Source organism: Balaenoptera borealis, assembly GCF_965194805.1.
Source record: "Balaenoptera borealis genome assembly, chromosome: 14".
Lineage (NCBI taxonomy): Eukaryota > Metazoa > Chordata > Mammalia > Artiodactyla > Balaenopteridae > Balaenoptera > Balaenoptera borealis.
This window is the reverse complement of record NC_138875.1, coordinates 12825179-12852857: the sequence shown is the minus strand read 5'-3', so window position 1 is coordinate 12852857 and position 27679 is coordinate 12825179. Positions and strand designations below refer to the sequence as shown.

The 27679-nt window shown below is 38.6% G+C and overlaps 1 protein-coding gene across 1 annotated transcript in view; it reads left to right on the top strand.

The window, feature by feature from the left end:
• The window catches only part of PHLPP1 (PH domain and leucine rich repeat protein phosphatase 1), a 213351-nt gene that overhangs the window by 106831 nt on the left and 78841 nt on the right, over nucleotides 1-27679 (top strand). The window contains exons 2-4 of the mRNA XM_082353754.1: nucleotides 699-895; nucleotides 7225-7350; nucleotides 25929-26095. Of these exons, the coding sequence (XP_082209880.1) occupies nucleotides 699-895; nucleotides 7225-7350; nucleotides 25929-26095 (490 nt within the window). The remainder of the gene's footprint in view (nucleotides 1-698; nucleotides 896-7224; nucleotides 7351-25928; nucleotides 26096-27679) is intronic.

Below are 27679 nucleotides of genomic sequence, written 5' to 3'. Positions count from 1 at the left end.
GTGCGGGCTTCAGTAGTTGTGGCTCGCGGGCTCTAGAGTGCAGGCTCAGTAGTTGTGGCACACGGGCTTAGTTGCTCCGTGGCATGTGGGATCTTCCCGGACCAGGGCTCGAACCTGTGTCCCCTGTATTAGCAGGCGGATTCTTAACCACTGTGCCACCAGGGAAGCCCAAGTCATTCATTTTTAATTGTCTCCTTAATAGTAAATGTACATTAAATATCTGTAGGAGGAAGAATATGAGTGGCTAATTCCATTAAAACTGATGAGTTTCATTAAATGCTAGATCTTGAATGTTATCTTTCTATATCAGTCTATAATATTTTCTTCTTCGCGTACTTAAATTAACTCTCGTATTCATGAAAATCTTGAAGCCATTTCTGTTTTAAATGTAAAATTAAGTTGTGAAGGATATAGCAGAAAAAACTTAGGCTATAACAGAGGAGTTAAAATAGCTTTTTTCCTAGGGTTTTAAGGAAAAAACTCTTCTTCACCTATATTAAAAGGTACATGTGGAGCAGATGTGGTAGTTCTTATCATGATTGCATTACTGCAGGTTTCAGATTCTCTCAATTATAAATTAGATTGTTTCCCTATAATTATTCTCTGTTGTCCAAGTAATTTATCTGGTAAATTTATCTGATGAGTAGCAAAAAAGCCCATTTCTTTAAGACTGAAATGTTTGCTTGTGTTTGTTGCAGGAAAACCTCACAGCACTGGTAGCTCGGAACGGATTCAGCTCTCAGGAATGTATAATGTCCGTAAAGGCAAAATGCAGTTGCCAGTGAACCGATGGACCAGACGCCAAGTTATCCTGTGTGGGACCTGCCTAATAGTATCATCTGTGAAAGACAGCTTGACCGGAAAGATGCATGTTCTGCCACTAATTGGTGGGAAAGTAAGTTTAAAACAAACGAAATACTAACAGATTTCCCAGTGTCATTAAGAAGCTTACTTTGAGTCATTTCTATAGTAAGGGGTAGATGGGTTTTTTTTTTTTTTTTAAAGAATTTCAATTAAAAAAAAACTATTTATTTATTTATTTTGGCTGTGCTGGGTCTTAATTGCAGCACGCAGGATCTTCATTGCGGCACGTGGGATCTTTTAGTTGCGGCATGGGGGCTGTTAGTTGTGGCATGCATGCGGTATCTAATTCCCTGACCAGGGATCGAACCCAGGCCCCCTGCATTGGGAGTGTGGAGTCTTACCCACGGGACCACCAGGGAAGTCCCAGGGGTAGATGGTTTTTGACTCATCATTCCTGTTGTGCCTCCACCAGTGGACATTTTTGGTTGGTAGAGTTTTGGAAAATAACAGTGTCATTGGCTCACGTGAAGCCCTGGTTATGTTCACTTCTTAGTACATGCACCTTAACTATGTGACTGAAAATAGAGCAACTAGAATTTCACTGTTATATTTCAGACTGTAGGTGATAAATTATTATTTATGAGAAGATGTCTTTTGATATTGTGAGCATGTATTTTATAGTATAGTACAGTGATCCCCAAGTCCATGACCTTAGGATCATTCAGGCGTGCTTATCAAAGGTTAGACTCTCTAGCAGGAGGAATCTGTGATCCCGCTTTGCCTTACCTCTCTGTTTATTTGTGTTTAGTGACCAGTGGGGTTAGTACTTTTAGTTTATCAATATAGCTAGTCATGATTTTTGAACCTGAAATGCTACTCATTTCAGAGAAAACCTGTGATACAGCTGATAGATATTTCCAACATACTGGCTGCTTTTCTTTGGGCATGTTAACTATTTTATTCCTATCATTTATAAAATATCAACAGAAAGAACAGGATTGCTTAGGAAGATATTACATTCTTTTCTTTGCCAGATTTATTTATAAACTCCAAGCACTGGTAGGGGTATCATTACCATAATTATATGTCAGTATTTCCTGATTTTTAAATGATATGATAATCTGTTAATAAAGGGAAAGGTAAATTTGGATGAAGAAATGGGTTTTTGGAAATCGGGGGCATATTAAAAATTTTTTTCTTGATCGTTACTTGATCGTTTAAAAAAAATAGATTTGGCTTGTCTGTGAGGTGTGTTTAGGTCTATTTAATTCGCCCATTTTGAAACCATGGCTTCTTAACTTCTGTCTGAGCATTGAAGAATTAGTGATAGTTTATTACTGAAGATCTTGTCCTTTGGATGGATCTGAAAAATTAGTCATCATTATTACTTCCATAACTCATCATTAAAAATGCATATTTAATGTTTGATGCCCCGATAGGTCAACAATCTGTTTCTTTCTTTATGGTGTTAGTCATTTGCATGGGCAAATTTAATATAACTATTTATTAAATATCCTCTGTGGGGAAGCAACTTTGCTTGGCGTCCCAGAAATACCAAGATGGGTAAGTCACCATCTCTGCCTTTGAATAGCTTATAATTACTATCTGGAAATGAAGGATGGACACAACAATATCTGCTCTACGAGAGGTGCAAAAAAATAGTGTGGAAGATAAGTGGAAGAGATTACATCTTGTGGGGGGAATCAGGGGATTTTGTGATGAAGGAGGTAGCAATTATGATAGAACTTGAAGGGTGAAAAATCTCTTGACATATAAAGGAGATGGTCAGAAAGATTATTGTGCTCAGAGAAGCAGAGGCAGGGAAGCAGTGGAATGTTCAGGTAAGGTGAGAGAAGATCCAGTTATAATTAGCATTTTTATTCAGAGCTAGAGACTTGTTCTGTTTCCCAGGCCTATTACTGGATGTACTTCTACCATTGAGTGAATAGAAAGTTAACAGCTTCTTTTTCTCACAGACGAAGCTTGTAAAACCTGTTTTGTGCTACACCTTTAAAAATAATTGAGTATGTTGAAAAATTATATTAACCAAGTTAGGAAAAAATAATTCACTCTCTGCAATGTAAGTTTTCATTAATGTTTGTCTTTCCTTTTCTCATTCTGGTCTGTTGTTAAAGGAAAATCTGAGAGTAAATGGAAGGGGTTTTTTTGTTTTTGTTTTCTAATTTATATAAAAGAGCTAGAAATGAGGTGTGATAATCAATTTTGCTATAATTGCTGTGATAATCAATTTTGGCACACTACTTGAGCATGATCATTAGTTTACGTTTTCAAATGTCGAATTCAAATATGAAGTTAAATAAAGCTCTATTAAAGTTTAATTGTTGAAAAACATTTGTTTAATAAGTTTTTATTCATGTAACAATCATTATATTTAATTTCTTCTTTAAAATTGAACATAAATTTTTAGATAACTTATTTACATTAATACTTTATGGAGTATTTGTTAAGCTATGAGGCATAATAAGCTGAGTAACTGTTAACTTACTACTCAGTTTAGGAAGTACAGCAGCATCAATACCAGTGTCTCTACCTGAGTTCTCTTTGCATCTGTCCCATTGCCTCCACCTGCCCCAGAGGAATCCACTGTCCTAGAATATGTATTCATCGTTTGCTTACTTTTTTGAAATAAATTTTATCATATAACTATGTTTTGCTTGTTTTGATCTTAATAAAAAATGGTATCATCCTGTTTGTAGTTTTCTGTGATTGAATTTTTTCACTCAATATTATGTTTCATAATAAGATTCCATATTACTTGCTATATATGGTTTTCATTTCTGTATAATGTTCCACTCTGTAAATGTTCCAAATTTCTAAAATTTCTTAAGTAATTTTCTCATTGATGGACATTTGGGTTGCTTCTAGTTTTCTGTTATAAATAGTGCTCTTGAGATAGTCTTATTTTGATATGCCTCCTGGTTTACAAGTAGTTTTTCTAGAGCAGCAGTTCTCAACTCTTGTCGCTGTGCCTGAAGGGGACATTTGGTAATATGTGCAAGTGTTTTGATTGTCAAATGATTGGGTAGTCAGTTGATGTAAGCTAAGTTATGCTGTGGTAACAAAACTCCCAGATCTCAGTGACTTATCATAACAGTTATTTCTCACTCACACTATTTGTCCAGTGTGGGTGGGTGGAGATTTCTTTTTTCAAGTAATTATGTACGAACCCAGCCTGTTGGGGGTTCTTCTCTCTTATAATATTTGTAACACGTGGCTTCCTTTGCTGCTTAGGCAGGAGAAGAGGTAACTGGAGGGTCATTAGCTGGCTCTTGTATATCTGGTTGTAGAAGTGACACATGCCACTTCTGCTCATGGCTCATTGGCCAGAACTAGTCACATGACTCCATCTTAATTACAAAAGTTCTGGGAAAAGTAGATAGTGTGTTTGGTTAATACTAGTATCTTTTGCTGCAAGGGGACACTATTGGCATCTACAGGGCAGGGGTTCAGAGAGTAAAATGTCATGCAAAAATATTAGACAGTCCTGCATAATGTACACAAGGAACTATTCAATCCAAAATTCCTATAATGACCTCCTTGAGAAATATTGCTCTTAAGAGTGCAGTCACTGGGCTATAGGACATATATGCACATTTACTTTTACAAGATGATATCCAGTTGTTTTCCAAGGTTGTTGCACCATATCATGCTCATATCAGTGTACATTTCTCTACATCTTTGCCAAACTTTATTGAGGTATAATTGATATACAACATACTGCACATTTTGATAACAATTTGATAACTGTATTATACTTCCATGAGCACAATTTGACAGATAGTCCCCTTGTGCTCCTTTGTACCCTTCTGTCCCTACTTTTCTGCTCACTCCTACCCATTCCCAAAAAACACTGCCTGATTTCTGTCCATATGGATTAGTTTAAATAGCATTTTTATAAAATTATATTTTCTCTTTGGTGTATAGAAACGTGGTTGATTTTTTTAGTGTTAATCTTATATCCAGCCACCTTGCTAAATTTTCTTATTTATTCTAATGTCTCTAGATTCTTTGGAGTTTGCTATGTAGCTAATCATCTCATATTCAAATAATGGCAATTTTCTTTCTTCCTGAATACATTTCTTTGTCTTATTGCAATGGCCAGGACTCTAGTACAGTATTGAACAGAAAAAGTAAGGTAAGAGAGTGATATCTCATCATTAACATTGAAGTTTGCCTTACATAAATGTCCTTTGTTGGCTTAAGTGAGTTCTTCGTGTTCTTAGTTTGCTTAGAGTTTTTATCATGAATGATGAATGGGTGGAGAACGTCATCAAATGCTTTTACTGCAACTGTGGTGGTGATCATACGGTTTTCTTCTTTAATCTGTTAATGTGATTAATGACTTTATAGTTCCAATAACGTTAAACCATCTTTCCTTTCCTGAGGTAAATCCAACTTTTGTTCTTGATATATTTTTTTCTGTATTGCTGGATTCTGATGCAACATTTTGTTCAAGATAAGTGTTCATGACTAAGGTTGGCCTGTAATTTTCCTTTCTCTTACTGTTCTGATCTGTTTTTGGTTATACTGGCCTCATAGAATAGGCTGGGATCTTTTTCTTCTTTTCTCGTTTGGTGGATGAGTTTGCACAAGTTTGCAATGATCTGTTTCTTGGAACTTTGATAAAACTCACCTGCAAAACCATGTGAGCCTGATATTTTCTTGGTAATTAAAAAAATATTCATTTTCTTAAATGGTAATAAGACTATTTAGGCCTGTTTTTTTTCCCTTGATTTAGTGTTGGTAAAATAAATTTTTCTAAAAATTTGCCACAAAATTATTTATAATAATCTCTTTTTAATCCCTGCTTAATCTGTTGTGTCTCCCTTTTCATTATTAATATTTATGTCTTCAGTTGATATCATTGATCAATATCAATTGATATTCAGTTTTGTTAGCCTTTTCAAAGAATTGCTGTTTTGCTTTGTTAATGTTCTCTATTGTATATTTGGTTTTCATTTCTTTCTTTTTTTTTAATTTCTTTTTTCTTTTTTAATTTTTTGGCTGCGTTGGGTCTTCGTTGCTGCGCATGGGCTTTCTCTAGTTGTGGCAAGTGGGGGCTACTCTTCGTTGCGGTGTGCGGGCTTCTCATTGCAGTGGCTTCTCTTGTTTGCAGAGCACGGGCTCTAGTGTGCGTGGGCTCAGTAGTTGTGGCTAGCCGGCTCTAGAGTGCAGGCTCAGTAGTCGTGGTGCACGGGCTTAGTTGCTCTGTGCCATGTGGGATCTTCCCAGACCAGGGCTCGAACCCGTGTCCCCTGCATTGGCAGGCAGATTCTTAACCACTGCGCCACCAGGGAAGTCCCGGTTTTCATTTCGTTAACTTCTGCTTTTTATTATCACCTTCATTCTGCTTAGAGTTCACTTCGTTTTTGTTTTTGCTATTTTTTCCCTAGGTTCTTGAGATACATGCCAATTAAATTAATTTTTTGCCTTCTTTTCTAATATGAGTATTTAAAATTATAAATTTCCCTCTGTGTACCTGCTTTTGTTACATTCCATAAATTTCAGTACATAGTATTTTTAATGGTTTAGTGCTAAGAATTTCTATGTTTTGATTACAAATTCTTTTTTTTACCTGTGAGTTGTTTAGAAGTGTATTAACTTTCTAAATGTAGCGTTTTAATTGATTTATTATTGATTTTTAACTTGATTTTATTTTGGTCCCAGAATGTAGTCTGTGTGATCTTTCTGAAGTTTTTTACACTTTCACTGTGACTTGGTTTGTGGTCAGTTTTGTAAATGAAATATAGGAAACATTCATTCTGTAAGTAAAACATAAGAGTTTGTGTAATATCATGTTACTTTATCGTTTGGACTTTTTCTCCTTATGAAGAATTTACTGGGAGTGGAAATTTGATTTGACAATATCGCTGCATTATTGGGACTTGAAATTTCTTATGGTAGGGTTTTATTTCAGGTTAATCTCAATTTCACAATAAGCTAAAAGAAAAAAACTTATTTAACATGCTTGAAGACCTCTTTTAATAAAAGGTTGTAATTCAGAGTAATACAAAAGTCCCCTAAGTAAAAATTCACCTGCCATAAAAATTCTTAAGTAAAATCTTCAGTAAAAGTCCTCTTTAACAGGAAGTAAGAACCTCAGCACCCTATTGTGAGGGTATAGAAGGATAAAAAAGAGAGTCTGTTACAATTTTAAACAGGAAGAAGAGAATTTCACTATTGTGGGGAAATCTCTTGAAGGTAATAATCCCCTTTTTGGTTTCCTTGTAATTCAGATTGGTTGGTCAGACTTAGGAGCTTACATGCTTTAAGTAGTAAGAGGCACACATAAAGAGATAGATGCAAAGCTGTGCAGGCTCACTGGTCTAAGGGACAGTTAATGAGCTCGGTAAATATCCTGCTTTCTGACATGTTTTTGTCACTCTTTGTTTTTTATAGGTAGAAGAAGTGAAAAAACACCAGCACTGTTTAGCGTTTAGCTCCTCGGGACCCCAAAGCCAGACTTACTACATTTGTTTTGATACGTTCACAGAGTATTTAAGGTGGCTTCGACAAGTCTCCAAGGTAAGCATTTAACCAAGAATTTTGTTCAGCTTCTGGCTGGCTAAAGAGTTGCTTCTGCTTTACAAAATATAGTTATACACTCATTTTTTTCTTTTCAGATATTGCCAGTAGTTAGCAATTTTCAGTCTTTTTAAAAGCTCATTTTGGTGAAAAGTAGCTTTTTAAAAATTGTGTTTTATTTGCCCATTTTGTTTATACTTAAAAAAGAATTCAGTGGGTAGACTGTCATTATTATCTTAATGTTGTAGTGAAGGAACATGAGGTTGAGAATATTTAAGGGACTGGCCCAGGGTAGGACAACTACAAAACCACAAAATACCCAGAGAATTGTTACAAATTTCCCCTTTTCCTCTGACCATTTTTTCTTATAAGCAGTCTAATCTTGTACCATCTCCCTTTCACCTTTTCAATTTCTGCCTTTTGAATGGTTTGATTTCTTTTTTCGTCTTAATTATTTTTCCCATTTTATAGTCCTCTGTTTAAATAAGATTACCATGACCCATGAAACAAAATACCTCTGTGTGTGTGTATGTGTGTGTGTGTGTGTGTGTGTGTGTGTGTACTGGAACCCACAATAAACTGATAAATAAGATAAAGAAATGCTGGTATTTCAGGTGCTGTGTGTGAGAACGTTTTTATATCACATTTGTAGAATTATGTACAGTGGGTTAGATGGCAGTACTTTGTGCCTTGATTTTGGGTGTGTTTATGAAATGATGAAACCTCCCTAGGGTGCAGAAACATTACAGTGGAATTTGCTTTCATATTTTTGAATTTATAATCCAATTTGTTATTCAAGTTCAGTGTGATTCAGACTGCTGCATGATGTAATTATTTGTCAAGTGAATGAATAAGGAATAACTTTGTAGAGCAGTTAAGAGAAAATTAGAGAATAATGTCTAGAAAGTCTTTTTGACATACTGGGCTCATTTGAATTATCAGGGGGAGAAAACTGTGTTCTCTGATGATACAATATACTTAGGAACATTAGTTTCTCCTTTTAGGAAGAAGCAATGGACAGAGTTTAGGTTGATAGGACTTTGAATATTCTCCCAACCTAGTAGGCAAATGGAGGTTCTAAACGTACAAGACAGCACCCCTACTAGAGAAAAAGGGAAAGATGACACTTCTCCTTCACACTTGCATGTAGAATTAATGTGATATTAGAGGCAACTAGTATATCTGTCTAGTTGTTTTAAAATTACTCTTGTTGTTGCAAATGTGAGGAGACAAATATTATATAATATCGTGCTTTTAACATTACGTGGTTGTATGGGTTCAAAGCAATAAGTCAATGGCCCATACTCTATTCAGAATAAAATGCCAAACTATGGTCAAACTGCAGTTTAAATTTCTGTCTATATGGAGATGTTGATTTTTAAAGTAAACTTTTGTTTTCGGAGTAATCGTCTATTTACAGAAAAGTTGCAAGGACAGTATAGAGAGTTTCTGTATACTCCTCACTTGGTTTCCCAGACATCTAATATTACCATGATACATTTGTCAAAACTAAGAAACCAACATTAGTACGTTACTCTGAAATTATTTGGATTTCACTAGTTTTTCCATTAATGTTATTTTTCTGTTCCAAGATCTAATCCAGGGCACCACAGTGCACTTGGTTGTCATTTCTCCTTTGTCTCCCCTGATCTCTGACAGTTTTTCAGTCTTTCTTTGTTTTTCATGACCTTGACAGTTTTGGGGATGTAGTGGTCAGGTATTTTATAGAATGTCCTATATGGAGATGTTTTGACCTTTTATACCAAATGCAGTGTAATAGCTGCTTTACATTCTTTTTCGAACAAGTCAGAGGTATAAATTCTTAAACAAACATGGATAAGGATGTAAATAAAAGTTTATGTAAATTATCAAGCTTACCAATGACAGATTGCTTTGATTGAAACAATAATAACAGAAAGATTAATAGGTATTGAATTTAATAGTCTTGTATATTAAACATCCACACAATTGATAAATCACTGTTCTAAAGCCAGCAAGCATTTATTAAGCACCTTCTGTATGTCAGGTGTGTATTTTATGCACTAGGATACAGCAAAGAACAAGTCCAGTTTCCCTCTCTGGGTAGGGCTTATACTGGAGAGACAAATGATAAATAAGTAAACAGAGAAGAAAGAAAATATCAGTTAATCATCATGCTATAATACAAAGTGATATGACAGAGAATGATGGGAGAGGAATAACTCTGAGGAGGGGACATTTAAAATGATACTTCAATAAATGAAATAGCTGATTATTTGAAGATCTGGTGGGGGTAGCTTTGCAGGTAGTGGGAGAAGGGAGTGAGAGAGCCCTAAGACTGGAAGGAGGGATGGTGAAGGTCAGAGAAGACGAGGGTCTTCTGTTATAGAAGAGGATGAAAAGTCTGGATTTTGTCATTGGCATAATGGCAAGCCATTAAAGAGTTTTCTTCCAGAAGGTTCCATGATCTCACATCACATTGGCTGTTGTGTAGAGAATGGATTGTGGAGGGCAAGAATAGAAGCAGGGGGGCCTGACCGTCAAGAGGCTCTTGTGGTGTATTCTAGGCAAGAGGTGAAGGTGGAAATGGAGAGAAGTGAACAGATGTGTTTTGGGGATCAAGTGACAGGTTTACTGATAAATTAGATAAAGAGCATGAGGAAAAGGGAAACATAAAGAATGGCTTCTAGGTTCTTTGAATTGCTGTGTAGATTGTAGTCTCAGTCAGAAACCATAGCACGAATTAGACTCCATATTTGCGCCTTTAAAACCCTAGCAAAATACAGTTCTTCACTTCAAAGAGCTTCTGTTCCTAGGGAGACAGCAGAGAGGTGGAGTGCAAGAGGAAGATTATTAAATATCTCTTAAATAAGGTGTGAAAAATGTTGATTTCTAACTTGTGGCAGGTGATTGTAAGTGTCAAGTGTTAGCTTGGTTAGTACTCTTCCCTGTTGCTGGTTGGTTAATATGCCATTTCTATGGTCTAATAGGGTGGTGTCTCTTTAATGAGGCTCTCACTCCGATTATGCAAACCTTGAACTGGTTCAGACATCAGACCTCTCAGTAGGAGGGGGTGGGGGGGAGAATTGTGACACAGGAGCACATGATGGTGGCAGGATGAGGAACAGGAATGTTGGTGTGAGTTTCCCTTTTCCCTCATTATTGTATGGCTGTTAGGAACCATCGGATAGGTACGTGCTGAAATGTAATGTAGCTGCACACATGTACATACACAAGACTGCAGCTTACATTTCACACTTCCAGGAGGGAGGGGGGACTTTGAGTTAATTACCTTAGATTACTAGTATTAACAAGTACTCAACTGGTAGTTAACTGATATTAACTAGGATGAACTTGAATCAGAACCTTAACCTCCCCTCCCTTTAGAACTGCTCTGAATGTCTGGGGAGGCCAAATGGTGTAGGAGTAAAGAGTTTGAGTCTCAGCTAAGGAGACCTGGGTTCTAACATTTACTGGCCGTGTGACTGTATCTAAGTTTCTAAATATTAAGCCTTTTCATTTGATAAAGGAAATAATAATAGCACTTACCTCTTAGTGCTTATATGAAATATGCATGTCATGGACTTACACTGGCACATAGTAAGTGTGTGTGTGTATGTATGACTGACTAAATAAATACATAAATAATTTTATGACCATCATTCCTGCCATCATCACTGACTGGCTGGACAATATATTTTTTAAAAAATATTACCTGTTTTTATGTTTATTTTAAGCATAAGACACACATATGCTTAGTTTATCTGAACAAGGAACCTTCTGCTGCTCTTAACCAGGACAGCAGCCTTTTGGGGTAAAGTAATTAAGCATGGCAGACATTGGGGAGAAAGAAGATTTCTTCCTGAAAAGTCAGGGTTAGGGGATAGAGGGCAAGTATTTTAATAAATGCAGATTTTAGATACAGTGTCTTCCTTTTCTTCAACCCTTAAAACCAGATACACATTTCAAAAATTTTTAGAAGTTGTTATACTTAGTGAATTAAAGGGGAAATGAGCTGTAATGGTCTGATTAAAGAGGTTAGGTATTATAGGAGGAATAAGTGAGAGAACTCTCTATTTGGGTATGAAACCCATATAAAATATGGCCACACTCTTTAAACTTTGTATGTTGAGGAAAATGCTATGATAGTGTCTTTTCCTTTAACCCCACATCCTGGGAGGGTAGATTGGGGCTGCTGGAACGAGGATTAGAACTCGGTCCCTTTGGGATATGTGTGTATGGGAAGCATGGAGTGGCACCGGCTGATGGACAAGCCACTTCTGCTTCTAGCTTCCCCTTTCCATTGTCTGTTCTTCCTTATATGTAGGTCTTAGGAAGGTATACAGTTTAGTCACACTCAGGGTTACTATGGAAACAGTTTCTTTTTCTTTTCTTCTTATTGAGGAACAAAACATTGACAGAATGGATTGTCCATATCCTGATGTTTAAATGAGGATTCGTTTTAATAATTGTCTGAAGGAAAGACAAACCAACAACAGAAAGAAATATCTGAGTTTCTGATTCTTAATGACTATCCTCACCCCAGGGTGGGAAGACAAAAAGAAGCAAATTCCAATGATTTTTGAATTAAAATGAATTAGATAATTAATTTAAAATAAAAATTCTTTATTTTCAGTTTATGCTTCTGGATCTTAGCTACAAGAAAAATGCTATTCTTCTAATTTTTTTAGTTGACTTTGTGAACATATATAAAAGGTTATTAATTAGCCGTGTTCTACCAAGACAGGCTCTTATATACTTATTATTTTTTAAACTTAATCTTAGCCCTTAGTTTTTGCTTGCCAAAATAACACCCGAGGCTGTCCCTTTAGAGTTTTTAATTTGGGGCGGGTGTTAGTGGTAGTTACTGTGGAAGAAATGGCTCCTTTGGGAGGATTACAATGTTGATTTTAAAGTCATCCCTGAAATATTAATGCACGGCACGCTTTAAAAATTCAGCAAACATCCTGTTGTATGCTGTGTAGAACGGACTCTGCTAGCTCAACATGGGTACCTGTCCAGCGTGTCTTCAAAGTGGTTGGTGGGGCAGTGATGCGAGGGCGAGGGTAGTAGTTGAGGGAAGAACAGGAATTGCAGAAGTGCTCCAGTCAGGTGTACGAGTGACTTTACAGAAATGCTGCCCCGGCTGTCCCTCTTTGTGGCCCACTTTTTGGAGTACATTGGTTTTAGACATGTTGATTGATCCTGTGGATTCTCTTCAAAGTTAGTCTTCATGTGAATCTATAGCCTAAGTCGTACTTATTTTTAATTTAAAGTCTTAGTCACTTCTGGGACACTGTATTGTCCCACATTAAAGTCTGTTTCTTGATTTCAAGGAAGCTTAAAAGGGGATTTAGATCACTGATTTGGTGTTGTGCATGAATGTGGGGTTATTTGTTTGTTTTTGTTGTTTTTTTTCCAAGTGAAAAACATTTATTTATTATTAGTTAATTAAAGTATGCATGAATGTGTTTTTAACTTTTCATTGTGGAAAATGTCAAATATTTAGAAGTAGAGATAATACGCTCATACCTATTACTCAGCTTCCCCAATTCTTAGCTTGTGGCCAGTTGTGTTATATGTATATGTTGTATGGCCCAGTGGTATAAGTTGACGCCTCATAAGGCCACTTAGTTTGTCCACATATCTCTTTCCTTGTTGATCAGTGGTTAACAGGCTGGCAGTTGCCAGCGACGGTGGCTTTCACAGTGCTTATCTCTCTGGCTATCTTTCTTTTAGTATTAGTCATAGTATTTTAATTCTAGGCCATCTTTTTTTTTTTTTTTAATGAAAAAAAGTCACCACGTTAAAGTTTTGGTTGCCGTGATATTTCGGTTCACCCTTAATACGCATAGTGTAGGCAAGTCAGGGCAACATCTCATGCTGAATTAACGATCACGTGAAATGATGAGTAAACATCACCCTTTAAATAAGAATAAGATATATGGTGAATCACAGTTGAACTTTTGCTTTCATGTGCTTAAAAAGAGTGTTTTATTGTCCAGATTTTATTCAAAGAATACTTCACTAATCACAGAGTCAAATCAATCTGGTGGAATAGGATTGTTTCCAGCATATAAATTTGTGTCATTTGATGTAGTTGCAAGGAACCCTTTAAGATCACTTAGTCATCTTTTGCACATATTTACACATATTTTGTCTCTTAATTTGAAGTGTAATTTAGGGAGTATTCTGCTTTTTGTCAGCATGGTTAGTCACTTGTCTTTTAGGGATTTTGCTGTTGCTGGTTACCTTGGGGTTATAAGGGTAAGAAGCTGTACTCTCAATCCTGTTCTGCTAAGGAGTCCAGGGCTTAAAGGGGCTTTTTTTGGAAACCCTCCCTTCACATTTTATACCCATTCTTTAGATAAAGAATCAAGGGCCGTTTGACCATGACAATCTAGCAAGTCTATGGCAGAATCTGAAGTAGAATTGAGGGTCTGAGTGACATGGATTTTAGTTTATAAAATGTCACCCCAATCCCTAGAAAATTGCTCTTGTACCAATTCTGTAGTGAAGATATGAGAAAAGTTTGGAAATTCAGTGTATGAAATATTTAGGTACAGGAAGCTTCAAGGAGGTAATGAGCAAGCTGAGTTTGAAGGATGAATAGGAGTTCACAACAAAGACAAGGGGAAAGAGCATTTCAAGGAGAGATAAAATATCTACAGAAGTACAACTGTGTAAAATGTAAATGTGTAGTCATATCACAGATGTCTGAGCAACGTGAAAAAGGAAAAAATGGAAGCTAAAGTTAGAAAGTACTGCCCAGGACTTCCCTGGTGGCGCAGTGGTTAAGAATCCGCCTGCCAGTGCAGGGGACACGGGTTCGAGCCCTGGTCCAGGAAGACCCCACATGCCACGGAGCAACTAAGCCCGTGCGCCATAACTACTGAGCCTGTGCTCTAGAGCTTGCGAGCCACAACTACTGAGCCCGTGCGCCGCAACTACTGAAGCCTGTGTGCCTAGAGCCCATGCTCCACAAAAAGAGAAGCCACCACAATGAGAAGCCTGTGCACTGCAACGAAGAGTAGGTCCCACTCGCTGCAACTAGAGAAAGCCCGCGCACAGCAATGAAGACCCAACACAGCCATTAAAAAAAAAAAATCTTAAAAAAGAAAAAAGGACTGCCCATCTGGATAGTATCCTGCTCATTCCATTTTATTTTCTTGGGAAAATTTGACTATTTCACGAAACATCATAATTAACTTTCCAGTATAGTTACACAAAAATTCATATTGTGGAATCGTTCCTTATTATAGATATAAATAGTTTATGAAATTAGGGAATTTAGAAATTCTACTTTGAATTTAAACTAAAGATGAAGTATTTTGGATTACATTAAATTTTGTTTTTCTAATACATAATACTGTGATTTAGTGGAAATATTAAAATGGTCTCTTTGCAATTATAATTATGCTTCATCTTATTTCCACATTGCTAATCCCTTCTTTTTTTTTTCTATAGTAACTATTGGTTCTGGAATCCTAGTGAATATATTCCTAAAGAAGGGGTTTCTCCTTCATTCTAAGTCATTTCCATTTAAAATTATTTAAATTTATTTTCTTCAGAGCTTTTCAATCCACTTTTTTTTTTTTTTTTTTTTTTTTAATTTATTTTTGGCTGTGTTGGGTCTTCGTTTCTGTGCGAGGGCTTTCTCTAGTTGTGGCAAGCGGGGGCCACTCTTCATCGCGGTGCGCGGGCCTCTCACTATCGCGGCCTCTCTTGTTGCGAAGCACAGGCTCCAGACGCGCAGGCTCAGTAGTTGTGGCTCACGGGCCTAGTTGCTCCTTGGCATGCGGGATCTTCCCAGACCAGGGCTCGAACCCGTGTCCCTTGCATTGGCAGGCAGATTCTCAACCACTGTGCCACCAGGGAAGCCCTCAATCCACTTTTATACAAATGGAAAAGATACCTAGTTTGCTTACTGTATCCTGACAGAGGCAGCATGCTTTGTGAAACGGTGCTGACTTGTGCACTTTACATGTTAAACTCATCCCGTGTGTCTCCATCTTCCCTTCTTCTGTCTTCCCACCCTCCCTCCCCTGTTCTGTCAACAGCTCTGTTGTTGGGGGCGGCAGAACGTAGTGAGGGGGCGAGAGAGTATTTATTCCACCGTTTCTCTGTGCCAGGCATTCTTCTAGGCTCCACTTCTAGCGTCAGGACTTCAGCAAATGGAAGAGATGTGTTCCTCATGTGTATTTTATCTGTATGTTGTTACCTTTAGTAAAATACATTTTAGGTTTTAAGGGAGGAACATACAGCTGTGTTTTCTTGTTTGTTTTTTGTTTTGTTTTAATAAGCTTATTTATTTATTGACTTTTGGGTGCACTGGGTCTTCGTTGCTATGCACGGGCTATCTTTAGTTGTGGCGATCCGGGACTACTGTTCGTTGCGGTGCGCGGGTTTCTCATTGCAGTGGCTTCTCTTGTTGCGGAGCACGGGCTCTAGGCACGCGGGCCTCAGTAGTTGTGGCGCATGGGCTCAGAAGTTGTGGCTCGGGGGCTGTAGAGTGCAGGCTCAGTAGTTGTGGCACACGGGCTCAGCTGCTCCACGGCATATGGGATCCTCCCGGACCAGAGCTCGAACCCATGTCCCCTGCATTGGCGGGTGGACTCCTAACCACTGTGCCACCAGGGAAGTCCCTACAGCTGTGTTTTAAAGTTACAGCATGTTATTTTAAGATTGGGAAGGGCCCTTGTAGTCGCCGAAAAGGTAATATTACTTGTAGTTTTCTGGAACAGTTGCCTTAACAATTACTTGGCATTTTCTTTAAAAGTGTTCATTAACCTTAAAGTCTAGTCATCATCAAGTGGCTCTTAGTTGAGAGAATTAGAATTTAAGATTTGAGAAGGACCTTGTGGACTCCCAGACTTACCTCCCTCCTGGAAAAGGTCTACAGCCTTTCAGATACCTATAGTGTCTGACAAGACAGCTCTTCCTTCGAAGTGAGCTGAAGTCTTTATCCCTATACCTTTGACTCACTGACCCTAGTTTTGCCCTCTGGTTTAACAAAAGGTAATCGTACTCACTCTCCTATTTGATAAACTCTAACTATTGAAGTTTCTATGATTTCTCTGCCCTCCCCCACCTCTTAGCAATCTACTTTTAGGAGAAACATCTCTGGTAATTCCAACAATTTCGTCATCACTTGGTTTCCAGATCCCTTCTCTAGCTTCTTCCTTTGGGTGCTCTGCAGTTTCTTGATATACCTGCAGATACTATCTGATGAGCACAGAGTATGTGACCATTGTTTTCCTTGCTTTAGACATTATGTCCAAAGGGAGTTAGTTATTCATTCATGAGGTCAACACAAAAATAAAAAGACTCTTTGTTTTTCCCCCCAAATTGTTAATAGATATATTTTGTTAATAATAAAATCATTTAGCCGACTGAATTGATGCAGTAGTGACAACAAATAGTGATAACTAACATTTTGGTAACTTTTTTCTGTGTGCCAAGAGCTATTCTAGATGCTTTATAGTATCCCTGTGAGGTCGGTGCCCATAACATTGTGTGAGGTCGGGCTTTACCACAAAAGGAAATAACCTTTGAGGAGATATTATCATCTCCATTTTGCAGATGAGGGAACTGAGATGTAAAGTATCCAGCACTGCTTTATGCAGGGAGTTCCTCTTCCTTGCTTCTTCTTTAATTGTACTTCCAATGTTTTACAGTGGCCTGAAGGGGCAAAACAAACCAAGATTCAAATAATAACTGAGATTTACTGAAAATGTCAAAGAGAAGTACTTCAAATACACAGTTGTCAGTAGAATCCAGGCAGCTCAGTATTAGAATAAAAGGTGATTTACCAAGCAGTCTGTTGACTGGGGTGTGCTGCTAAGGACACTTGAGCATGGCCACGGATCACTGATCTTCTTAAATAATGACCAAGACGTATTTAGGAAATCTGAGATGCCTTCTGAGTCACCCAAAGCAAATTAAATTGGTTTCAGTGTTGAGGGGACTACTGTTGTCTAACTTCAAAAACCGGTCAAGTATTGCTATATCAGGAACTTAGCATATATGATTAACCAGATCTCTACATCTGGTCGTCTTATATTTTGAAGTTAAATCATTTTAATCTGATGAGTGTTTAGACCAATGTAAAAATACATAATATCTTAAGAGTTTAGTTTCCGTGATATATTTACTTACCTTGGAAGACCCCAATATTTGTAACCCAGAGTATTGGATTATCTACAACTGCTCTGAGCAGTTAAATTCTTCTACTCACTGGTCTGATTTATTTTATAAAGTAAGGAATACTCGAATAATTGAAAAAATATCAGCGAACTCTCTATGTTAAACATACCAGACCTTGTATGTTAGACTGGTACTTAACCAATGAGGTGTATGTGTCATTTGTATTTTAAATGGAAAACAAGTAGCCTGTTTCTAAGAGAGAATCATTTAAGTGTGCATTTATGTTACTTATCTTAATAGAAAGTTAGAATGTAAGTTTTTTGTGGTTAGCAATCTTTTCCCTTCTCTTTTGTCGAGGAGATGCTCCCTTTGGGGGAATGCTGCCGTGATGGAGCTCAGAGACACTCTCAGGTGGTCATATTCTAAAGAGCTTGTTTACACATATTTTGCCAATAAGGAAATGAGGAAGGAACTCTGAGTTCAGATTTGATCTCCACCCAAGCCAAGCTCTATTTTTCTTTTCTTACTGAGAAACACAGTGGGCTTTGTGTGTGTGGAAGGAAGATAACTGTTAGAGGGACACGGTTAGTGATTCTGGAGGCTGCGGGTACCATCTTCTCCGAGCCTCTCACACTCAGAGAGGGTGAGGTGCCAGGTGTGCGTTTCTAGTTTAGGCTGTACCACGAGCTCGTGGGACACATCCTGCAGCTCTGCCTGTTCCTGATGGTGCGGTGCCAGTCTCTGCACTGGTGCCTGGGAATACCTGCCCATCTTGGCGCGTGAGGGGACCGTCAGTGCCGGAACGGCCTGAGGAGCTCTGGGGTTTGTGTCCTGTGCTCTGTGTGTTCCTACCGCACCATTGCATGTGCATTTTGGAATTATACTTGTTAGATGTCTGTGCCTTCAAGGGACCCATTTTTTGAAGACGAAATGTGCATCTCTCCAATATCATGTCCAGTGTCTGTTTCATAAAGACAAATGGTAGATACATGTTGAAAGGTGCACTCATCCCCTCTACTCACCTGCAAAGAGAAGTCGGGATGCCTAGGAGGAACTCTTAGTCTAAATTTCTCAATATTGTTTTTCTTTATGGTTATAGCCTGGTGCTTTTACAGTGAGCCATGTGTTTTATTTATTTGTTTGCTTATCTGTCAGTCAGTCATCTATCTAACGCTTCTCTTTTCTTTCTCTCTCTCTTTTTCTGTCTCTCTTCCCCCCCTCCCTTCCTTCCTTCTTTCCTTTTCCAGCCTGCAGCTCTCTCCATGCTCTATTATTCTTTGGTCCCTTAACGATGTTTTAAATGGTACCTTATAGTTTTAGTAAGCCTAATCTTAAAATCGTAGACCCCTCCCTTCCCTGAATAATTTGCCTCAGAGAGTTCCATCTCTCATTTTTGTCTGTCAATGATAGCCTCTCCACATCTTCTTGTTTGTCTTCATTGATTTGATTACATCTGGTGGTTTGGAATGGTGTGTAAATTTGTGTATTTTATTTCTTGGGTTTAAAAATTTTTCATATCATTTACTCATTTAAGGCAAAGAAACGATAAAATACCAGAATTCCAGGTAGAATTTACTAAGTCCCAAATTGGCAGTTTGATATGCCCCTATTAGGACATTATTAATGTATATATTGTAATTAATTTTATAGGAAGGTTTTCTGCATCTGCTGTTAAACAGATTTTATAAAATGATAATTAGTACAGGATCAAGAAATGAGATGTCATTGTGAAAATGTCTGGAGTCAAGTTAAGGCATTTCCTATATTTGTAGAATTTTTTTAAAGAAATGATTGCATGTTTTGGAGCAGTGACAGCTTAAAGTTTATTAAAATTGGAAATTTTTTGTCTGATATTATTATAAAACTTTATTGATGAGGATGAAATTGAAAATAAGTCATTAGAGTGCTTAGCTAAGAAAGATGAATAAACTCTATTCTAAATTTATATTCTCCTACTTCATGTCTTCCCATAGCATCTTTGGGGGGTGAGAATTAAAACTAAGTCAGTTGAGGTTAAGAATTCTTTACAGAAGTTTGGTAAACTCCCCAGAGACTATCCCTGTAACCAGGGCATAGTTTCCCAAACCACTAAAGGCTAGGCCAGAGCAATTAATGACTCATAATGCCAGTTTACAGCAGTATTTTACTTTGCACAAGCGGAATTATTTGTGCTATTTCAGCTGCTTTGACCAAGCCTTTCAGAATCATTTTGTTCAATTTTGAGCATGCTTTGCACATAATAAGGATAAATACCACTTCACTAAAATATTGTGGGGACAAAAAAATCACGTGAATGTTATTCTGAACTTTCCGTTGCTTATAAAAGAAGATTGTCCACTAAGTGAACATCAGGAATAATGTGAGTAATGCAGAGTGCAGTCCTGTTGCAAGGGAAGATGATAATTTTGAAAGCACGGAGGGGATAGGTTAGGACTAGGGTAGATATATTGGTTTAGAAATGCAACCCAGCTAGACTCAGAGCAGAGATACTTGATACAAGTGTGCTAACGGTTGGTAAAGAAACGACTCAGGAAAGTGTCAAGCTGAGTAGGATGTTAGAACTGTGTAGAAGCCCAGTAGGTAATCTGGAAAGTTTGTTGTTCACATTATCATTTTTATGGTTAATCTGCAATGGTCTTTGGGGGAAATATTTTGAGGGCCCGATGAGCTTTTGGTTCATATGTGTTCACAAGTCATTTGGAAAAGAAGACAATGTGAGCCAGTGGTTGGGATTCATGTTCATTTTAATGTATCTCGGAAAGTACAGAGGTTTATGGAGGAAAAAATCCCATTTGATTTACTAACTCTAAATTATTAGCCTTAAAATTTTTTGTTGTTAATATAAGCTAGCACTGATTTCCCAAGCCATGGTTACTTGAACTGATCTTCTAAAACTTGAATCCATTCATGTGCGGTTCATTGATGGTCTGTGAGGGATGACATCAAATCGTCTTTGCTCTGGGCTGAGGGTTATGTTAGGATTTGATCGTGGCAATTAGAGGAGCCTCCCTTTGGGTAGGACTTGAACTGTGTTGGGGCCCTGAGTCCATGGCATATGCTGTCATTCAAACTCTGCTGCTGCTTTCACTGTGTGGCCGTGGGCACACCCTTTAACGTTCATCTTTGAAATGGAGATAAGTCCTTACTATGCTGAGTTATTGTGAAGAGTAAACTTAACATTACATCTAAAGAAGAGTGCCCCCTAAATGTTAGCTGCTATTTTGTATTACTATTAGGAAAAAAAAAAAAAAAAAAAAAAAGCTAGAATAATAAAAGGCTACTTGCTCTGAGGTGTATACAGGTGGCTTTCTCTTTTTTTTAATTTCTTATCTTGAGGAGGATCTTAGTTTTAACAGGTGCTATCTAGGTGGATCACAGCCTCTTTGGGTAGCCCTTTTGGTAGTTTTTTCATTTGGGAGTGCAGCAAAACCTCTTTGTGGTGGTGTCCTTACGTGCCCAGGCTGATCTGGGGGAAAGCGTTTAAATCTCCCCTTTGTTGCAGGGCGTGGCACTGGGCAGAGGTGCAGCTGGCGGTAGTAGCTCTTGTGGTCGCCTTGGCCGCTCACTGCCCCACTGCCATCACGGCATGTCTAACTTCTGTCCCCGCTGTCCCTGTTCCCCGCTCTGCTGCGACTCCCACAGACCACGTTTGCTTGCTGTAGCTTTGTTACTGTGCTTTCTTCCCCCTTGTTTCCAGCGGGAACAGCTTGCGGTCCAGAATGAGGAAAGAAATCAAATACCACTTGACATTTAATCATTATCTTGTAGCTGTCCAAAGAGAGTATTCAGTATGATGCTTCAGCTGAAATGGAATGTGTCCTCTACAGAGTAGTCCCCACATGGAGGAATACACCAGATGGGTCAGATGCAAACTGGTGAGAAAGGAAGGGTTGTAAAGTAGTCCCCTGTCATTCTTCCAGCAAATACTTCCTGAGGGTCATACTAAGTGCTGAGCACAGGGCACATTGTGAACAAAATAGGCCCAAATCCCTTCTTTATGAGCTTACAGTCAGAGACAGAGACTCTTCTGGAACCTTTCCACGACGGCCCATTTTGCTCACATGAAAAACCAGAATCTTTTTTTTTTTTTTAATTTATTTTATTTATTTTTGGCTGCGTTGGGTCTTTGTTGCTGAGCGCGAGCTTTCTCTAGTTGCGGTGAGCAGGGGCTGCTCTGTGTTGCAGTGTGTGGGCTTCTCATTGCGGTGGCTTCTCTTGTTGTGGAGCGCGGGCTCTAGGCACGCAGGCTTCAGTAGTTGTGGCACACGGGCTCAGTAGTTGTGGCTCACGGGCTCTAGAGCGCAGGCTCAGTAGTTGTGGCGTACGGGCTTATTAGTTGCTCTGTGGCATGTGGGATCTTCCCGGGCCAGGGCTGGAACCCGTGTCCCCTGCATTGGCAGGCGGATTCTTAACCACTGCACCACCAGGGAAGCCCAAAAAGCCAGAGTCTTTACACTAACCTAAGAGGCGGTACAAGATCTGCTCCCCGCCCGCAACCCCCTTACCTTTCTGACCTCATCACAGGTCACTCTCCCCTGTCTTAACTGGTCTTCATGTTGTTCTTAGAACAGACCAGACACACTCCTTTTTTAGGGCCTTTACACTGGCTACTTCCTCTGCCTGGAGTGTTCTTCTAGATAAATCCTTTCAGCTAACTTCCTCATGTCCTTCAGGTCTAAATGCCACCTTTTAGGTGAGGCCTGTCCTGACCAACCTATATAAATTACAACCTACAACCTTCCCAACAATCCTGACCCCTTTTTCCTTGCTCTATTTTTTCCATAGTAGTTACCAATTTTTAACATATAATATACTTATTTGTGAGATAAGTTTAATGAGGGCAGGGATCTTCTTATTGTTTACTGAAGCATACTGAGTGCTTACCTAGATAAGTAATAGGCATATAGTTGGTATTCAATAAACATGTTGAATGAAAGAAAATGAAAAGTACTATGGAAAAGAATTAAGAAGGGTGTACTAGTTTCCTATGGCTGTTGTTAAAAATTACCAAAACCTTGATGACTTAAGACAACAGAAATTTACTCTCTCACAGTTCTGGAGGCCAGAAGTTCAAAATCAAGGTGTCGGCAGGACTGTGCTCCTTTTGAAGGCTCTAGGGAAGAATCTATTCCTTGCCTCTTCCAACTTCTGGTGGTTCTAAGCATTTTTTAGCTTGTGGCCCACATCAGTCTCTTCCTCTGTGGTCACATTGCCTTTTCTTCTCTCTCAAAATTCCCTCTGCCTGTCTTATGAAGATGCATGTAATTATATTTAGGGCCCTTCCAGATAATCCAGGATAAGTACCTCCTCTCAAGATCCTTAATCACATCTTTCCTCATGTAAGATAATATTCACTCTTTTGCCATGTAAACTAATATTCACAGATTCTGGGGATTAGTATGTGAACATACCTTTTGGGGGGCCCGCCATTCAGCCCACTACAAAGGGTTAGGGGGATCCTTGAGTTACAGGGGGAAGAATCGTCTCTGATGCACCACGTAGTAGAACACTAGGATGCGAGGAAAGCCAGGAGACTGCTGTCATCCATTTCCCCCCTTTTTACTGAAATTTTCATTGAGATTACATTATTTTTTTCCAATTAAACACACACACACAGAAGAGCACAAAGGATAATATTACAATTTCCACGTACCAGTCTTGGCCTCCCCAGTTGTTAACATAGTGACATAGTTCCTCCATATCTTCCATTCTTTTCTTTTTCTTCCATTCTTATTATAAGTAAATCGCATCACAGCTAAATTCCAAATCCCCTACACTCCCATTCCTGTTTCCATTTCCCTCCCTGCTCATCTAGGGGCCGTCACTGTCATTGATTTGGCATATGCCCAATGCATAGTGTGTAGCTTTACTGCACATATAACTATTCATACATAATATATGGAGTTGTTGTGTGTGTTTATCTTAAAAATGTTTTTCATACATGGCATTATAGTGTATGTAACATTCTGCAGCTTGCTTTTTTTTTTTTTAATCAATCCAGGTTGATACATACAAATCTAGTTCAGTCATTTTAACTGCAGCTCTAAGTGGCAGGTTCTCTCTCTCTCCTGGCTTTAGAATATATATCCCAGAGAAGGCCTTTGATTAGCCTGGCCTGGGTCACATGCCAGTACCTGTTGGATCAATCTGTGGGTTCTGCACTGGGGGGCTCTGATTGCTCGAGCTGGGAATACATGCCTGCTGCCGTAGCCATAGGGCCAGCCTACGCTGCCGCTCTCGTCAGAATCACATGCATTTGAAGGATTGTTACAGAAAGGAGTGGAAAAGGATTTGGGGCTGACAGAAACACAGATTGCCACTTGAGTTTCAGCCTTGAGCTTGGACATCAGGTCCTCTGGGAAGCCTTCCCTGACTCCTTAGCTTGTGCTCTGTGCCCTTGCACTTAACGATTATTGAAACCATTGTCAAGTAGTATATTAATTCACCTCTCCTTGAGGTGCACTCCTTTAGGGCAGACTGTGTCTGTCTTGTTTTACTCCTGTACCTCAGGAAATGGAAGGTCTGACACACCATTCCCTCCTCACCACATATTTTTGCCTGAATGATTCCACCGAGTATAACTTTCAACCTCACTTCCCGTGAATGGGTTCCTGCCAGGGAATCTTGTGTGGCTGTGACATGTTTGCACCTACCTTTCTGCCCATTAAATTCTGGCTTTTTTTCACATCATTTGGTTTTTGTGGGTGACTTGGCCTGTTTTGGATTTTCTTTTTCTTATTTAATAGTGAGAATTCAAGGAAAGATGAAATTGCTAAAATGCAAACTCAGACTTCCTTTGTAAAATCTTTTGAGTTGAGCCCTGCCAGGCCTTCTTTCATCCCACTGTCCCCTCAGCTTTCATGCGTGCACAGCAATTTCTTTCTAACCTCAGACATGCCATCAGCAGAATGTGTTTTATGCAAAGTTACTTCTGAATACCTTTTTTAGCATCAGGAGAATGTGGGTTCCAATGGGTATAAGATGTATTTGGAAGTAGTTGTAGCAATCATAAATGGTCATAGCAGTCACCAATTACTGAGTGCTTTTTCTGACCAGGCATGTAGATGGAGGTGTCATCTTTATGCCTGTTATACAGGTGAGAAAATGGGAGCTTGGAGAGCTCAGTGATGCACTCAAGTTCTCTCAGCTCCTGAGTGGTAGAGCCGGGATGCGAATCCACACACTGACACCAGAGCCACACTCCTAAGGACCATGTTCTGCTGCCTTTTATAATCATGAAAGAGTAAAGCTAGGGTTTGAAATGTAAAATAGATAGCTAGTGGGAAGCAGCCTGGCACAGGGAGATGAGCTCGGTGCTTTGTGACCACCTAGAGGGGTGGGATAGGGAGGGTAGGAGGGAGGGAGACGCAAGAGGGAGGAGATATGGGGATATGTGTATATGTATAGCTGATTCACTTTGTTATACAGCAGAAACTAACACACCATTGTAAAGCAATTATACTCCAAAAAAGATGTTAAAAAAAAAAAAAAAGCTGGTCAGCTGGGGTTTGGAAATGGAAAAGGACATCGAACAGATCACAAATAAGGAACGGAGTTTTTGCCATAAAGCTTTGGTAAAGATAAAGAGCACAGAGGAGGAATCAACCGAGATCTTAGAACAATAACCCCACAGCCTCTGTGAGGGAAGAAGGAGCCAAGGTGTGTGTACGTGGGCCTGAAGCCACGTGCCATGGCATAAACTGGCGCCACAGTCCCTGGAATGTGGGAGAGAGAATACACGCTGCCCAACGCTTTTTCCGCTTCCAGCATGCCCTGTAGCCCTGGGACTCTGGCTATCATAGGAGCCATTTAACCGGGAAAACTTTGAATATGTGGATAAACATTTAGACATAAAACAAATTTCACTTAGAATACCTATGTGAAGCAAAATGGAAACTGTGGGAGAGGCAATGCGAGAAGTTCAGAGCAGGCGAGCAGTGGAATCTGATTATGTGCTACCACTATTATTAAAGATATGTACAAGGCCACTGATCCTGCGTTTCTTTGTGCTGTTTTAAATCAGTATATACAGGGGCTTTCGTAGGTTCTGTGTAGATCTTAGTGTCTATCTCCCAACCCTGTTATTTACTCTAAAGTCTTGTATTATTTAGCTCTGAATTCTCTTACCATGAATGTTTTCAGGAACATAAGCCCTACAGTTGGAGGAGATTACTGATATCACTAAACTTGATAGGATAATCTGTGCTCTTTGTAACCTGTCTCCTATACTAGGTTACTGTAAGTACCTTCCACGGAGGGACACTGTTTCCTGCCTTTGTAATACTTTGCTCAGTTCTATCTAAGTAAATACTCTTGGTTTATATTTGAATAATGGTGCTACTTGCACAGCGGGTCTGTGTTCCCAAATGGGGTTATCTTGTTTCTGTCCGTGGAAAACAGTTATAGGAGAAAGGATGGTATGAAACTTGAGTTGTGTTTTTATCCCTTTCTAGGTCGCGTCACAGCGCATTAGCTCAGTGGACCTCTCATGTTGTAGCCTGGAGCACCTGCCTGCCGACCTCTTCTACAGCCAGGACCTCACTCACCTCAATTTAAAACAAAACTTCCTAAGGCAGAGTCCCAGTCTACCAACTGCAAGGGGGCTCAATGAACTGCAAAGGTGAGCATGCAGAAATGGGTGGATAATTAGGAAGGGGAGGGGGTGTCAGCTTCTGGTTGTTTCTTGAATATTCTGACTAAAAAGCTACAGTTAGTAACCTTTCTCTTTCAGAGGGCAGGGTAATAGGACTTTAGTAGTGAAGACATTTTCAGTTCTCATTCTGAAATTTTTTTCAAGGTCTCTGCCTTTGAAATGAATGATTTATGATAGTCATTAACTGGATAGATTTGTATAAGAAGAACACTTCTCTTTAAATCACTTGTATTTCTTAACCTGTCTACAGATAGGTCTGTGAAAAGTTGATATTTGCTGTGTTACTTCTGAGCTATAGGGGTTTGGTCAGATTAATTACTTCTTTCAAAATTTACAAAAGGTCAGTTTTTTCCATGAAAAGATATTTCCTTAGAAATTTAAGAACGAAAGTTTAAATCCATTAATACCACATCATCTGGGTGATTACTGTATAGGTTTCAAGAGTCACATGTTAAATGAAAAGGGTCTGCTCCTCTAGTTAGAGGGAAGGGACTTTATTTGCATTTATCTGAAACAGATTTAAGAATTTACCATGTTCATTTCATTTTCTTTTTTGGAGCAATGATCAGTCTTGATTCTGTGGTAAATGAAACCTCTGATATATATTTGTTGCAAATATGTGAGACTATAACTACAGAATGATACAACTTTTAAATAAATAATGGATAATTCATTTGTTCTTAAATGATTGATAATGATCAGAGATTAAACTATGGAAATTAACCATTATGATTATGTGTTTATGGTTTTTTAACATCCAGAAAGAATAATACAATAAGTATTTATATAAAGTTTGTGCAGACATGTAGAATAAAGGAAGAGTATTTTAATTTTCTTTTCAGATGATTGTGAATATTCTTCTTTGATACTATACCAAAACTTGACAAGTGGTAATTTCTTAAATGTTGGTTTCAGTGTGGAATGTAAAATCCTATCAGTAGACTTTTAAAATTCTTTTACATTAGGACCCATTGATCTTTCTCGTACTTTGAATGGATCTTTGCCCATACATCCTTTTGTTGCATTAAGTATTGGTCATTTGGAAAATACTGGTTTGTTGGATAATAATGAGATTCCAGATGTTAATGTATTTCATTATGCAGTTTCAAAAAATGACAGTTGTTAATATCACCACTGATCCCAGCAGAAAAATCTTTAAGTATTGGGAAGTTGTCAGGCTCAGTGTGGAAACAAGTTTTCCAAAATTTTAAATTTCAGTTGAAAGCTTGAAGGCTACCCTTGGCAACAAATACTGTCAGTTGTTTTTCCTGAAGTGACCTTCTTACTTCATTGTAGAGAAAACGCCTGCCAAATACCCAAGTCTGAATACTGAGTTTGTCAGTTGTTCTTTCAAGTAAAAGTGGTATTCCATGAACATTGTGACTAGTTTGGCTCACAACTCAAATAATCGTACAAGGGTTTTCCTTGGGATAACCATCATACTTTATATACAGCAGAAGTGCTTTATGTGTACTTCCCATTTTATCACCCAGAAAATAAAAAAGATATGGATTCAGCGGTTGAGATGTAATACAGATAACTTTCTTGCAT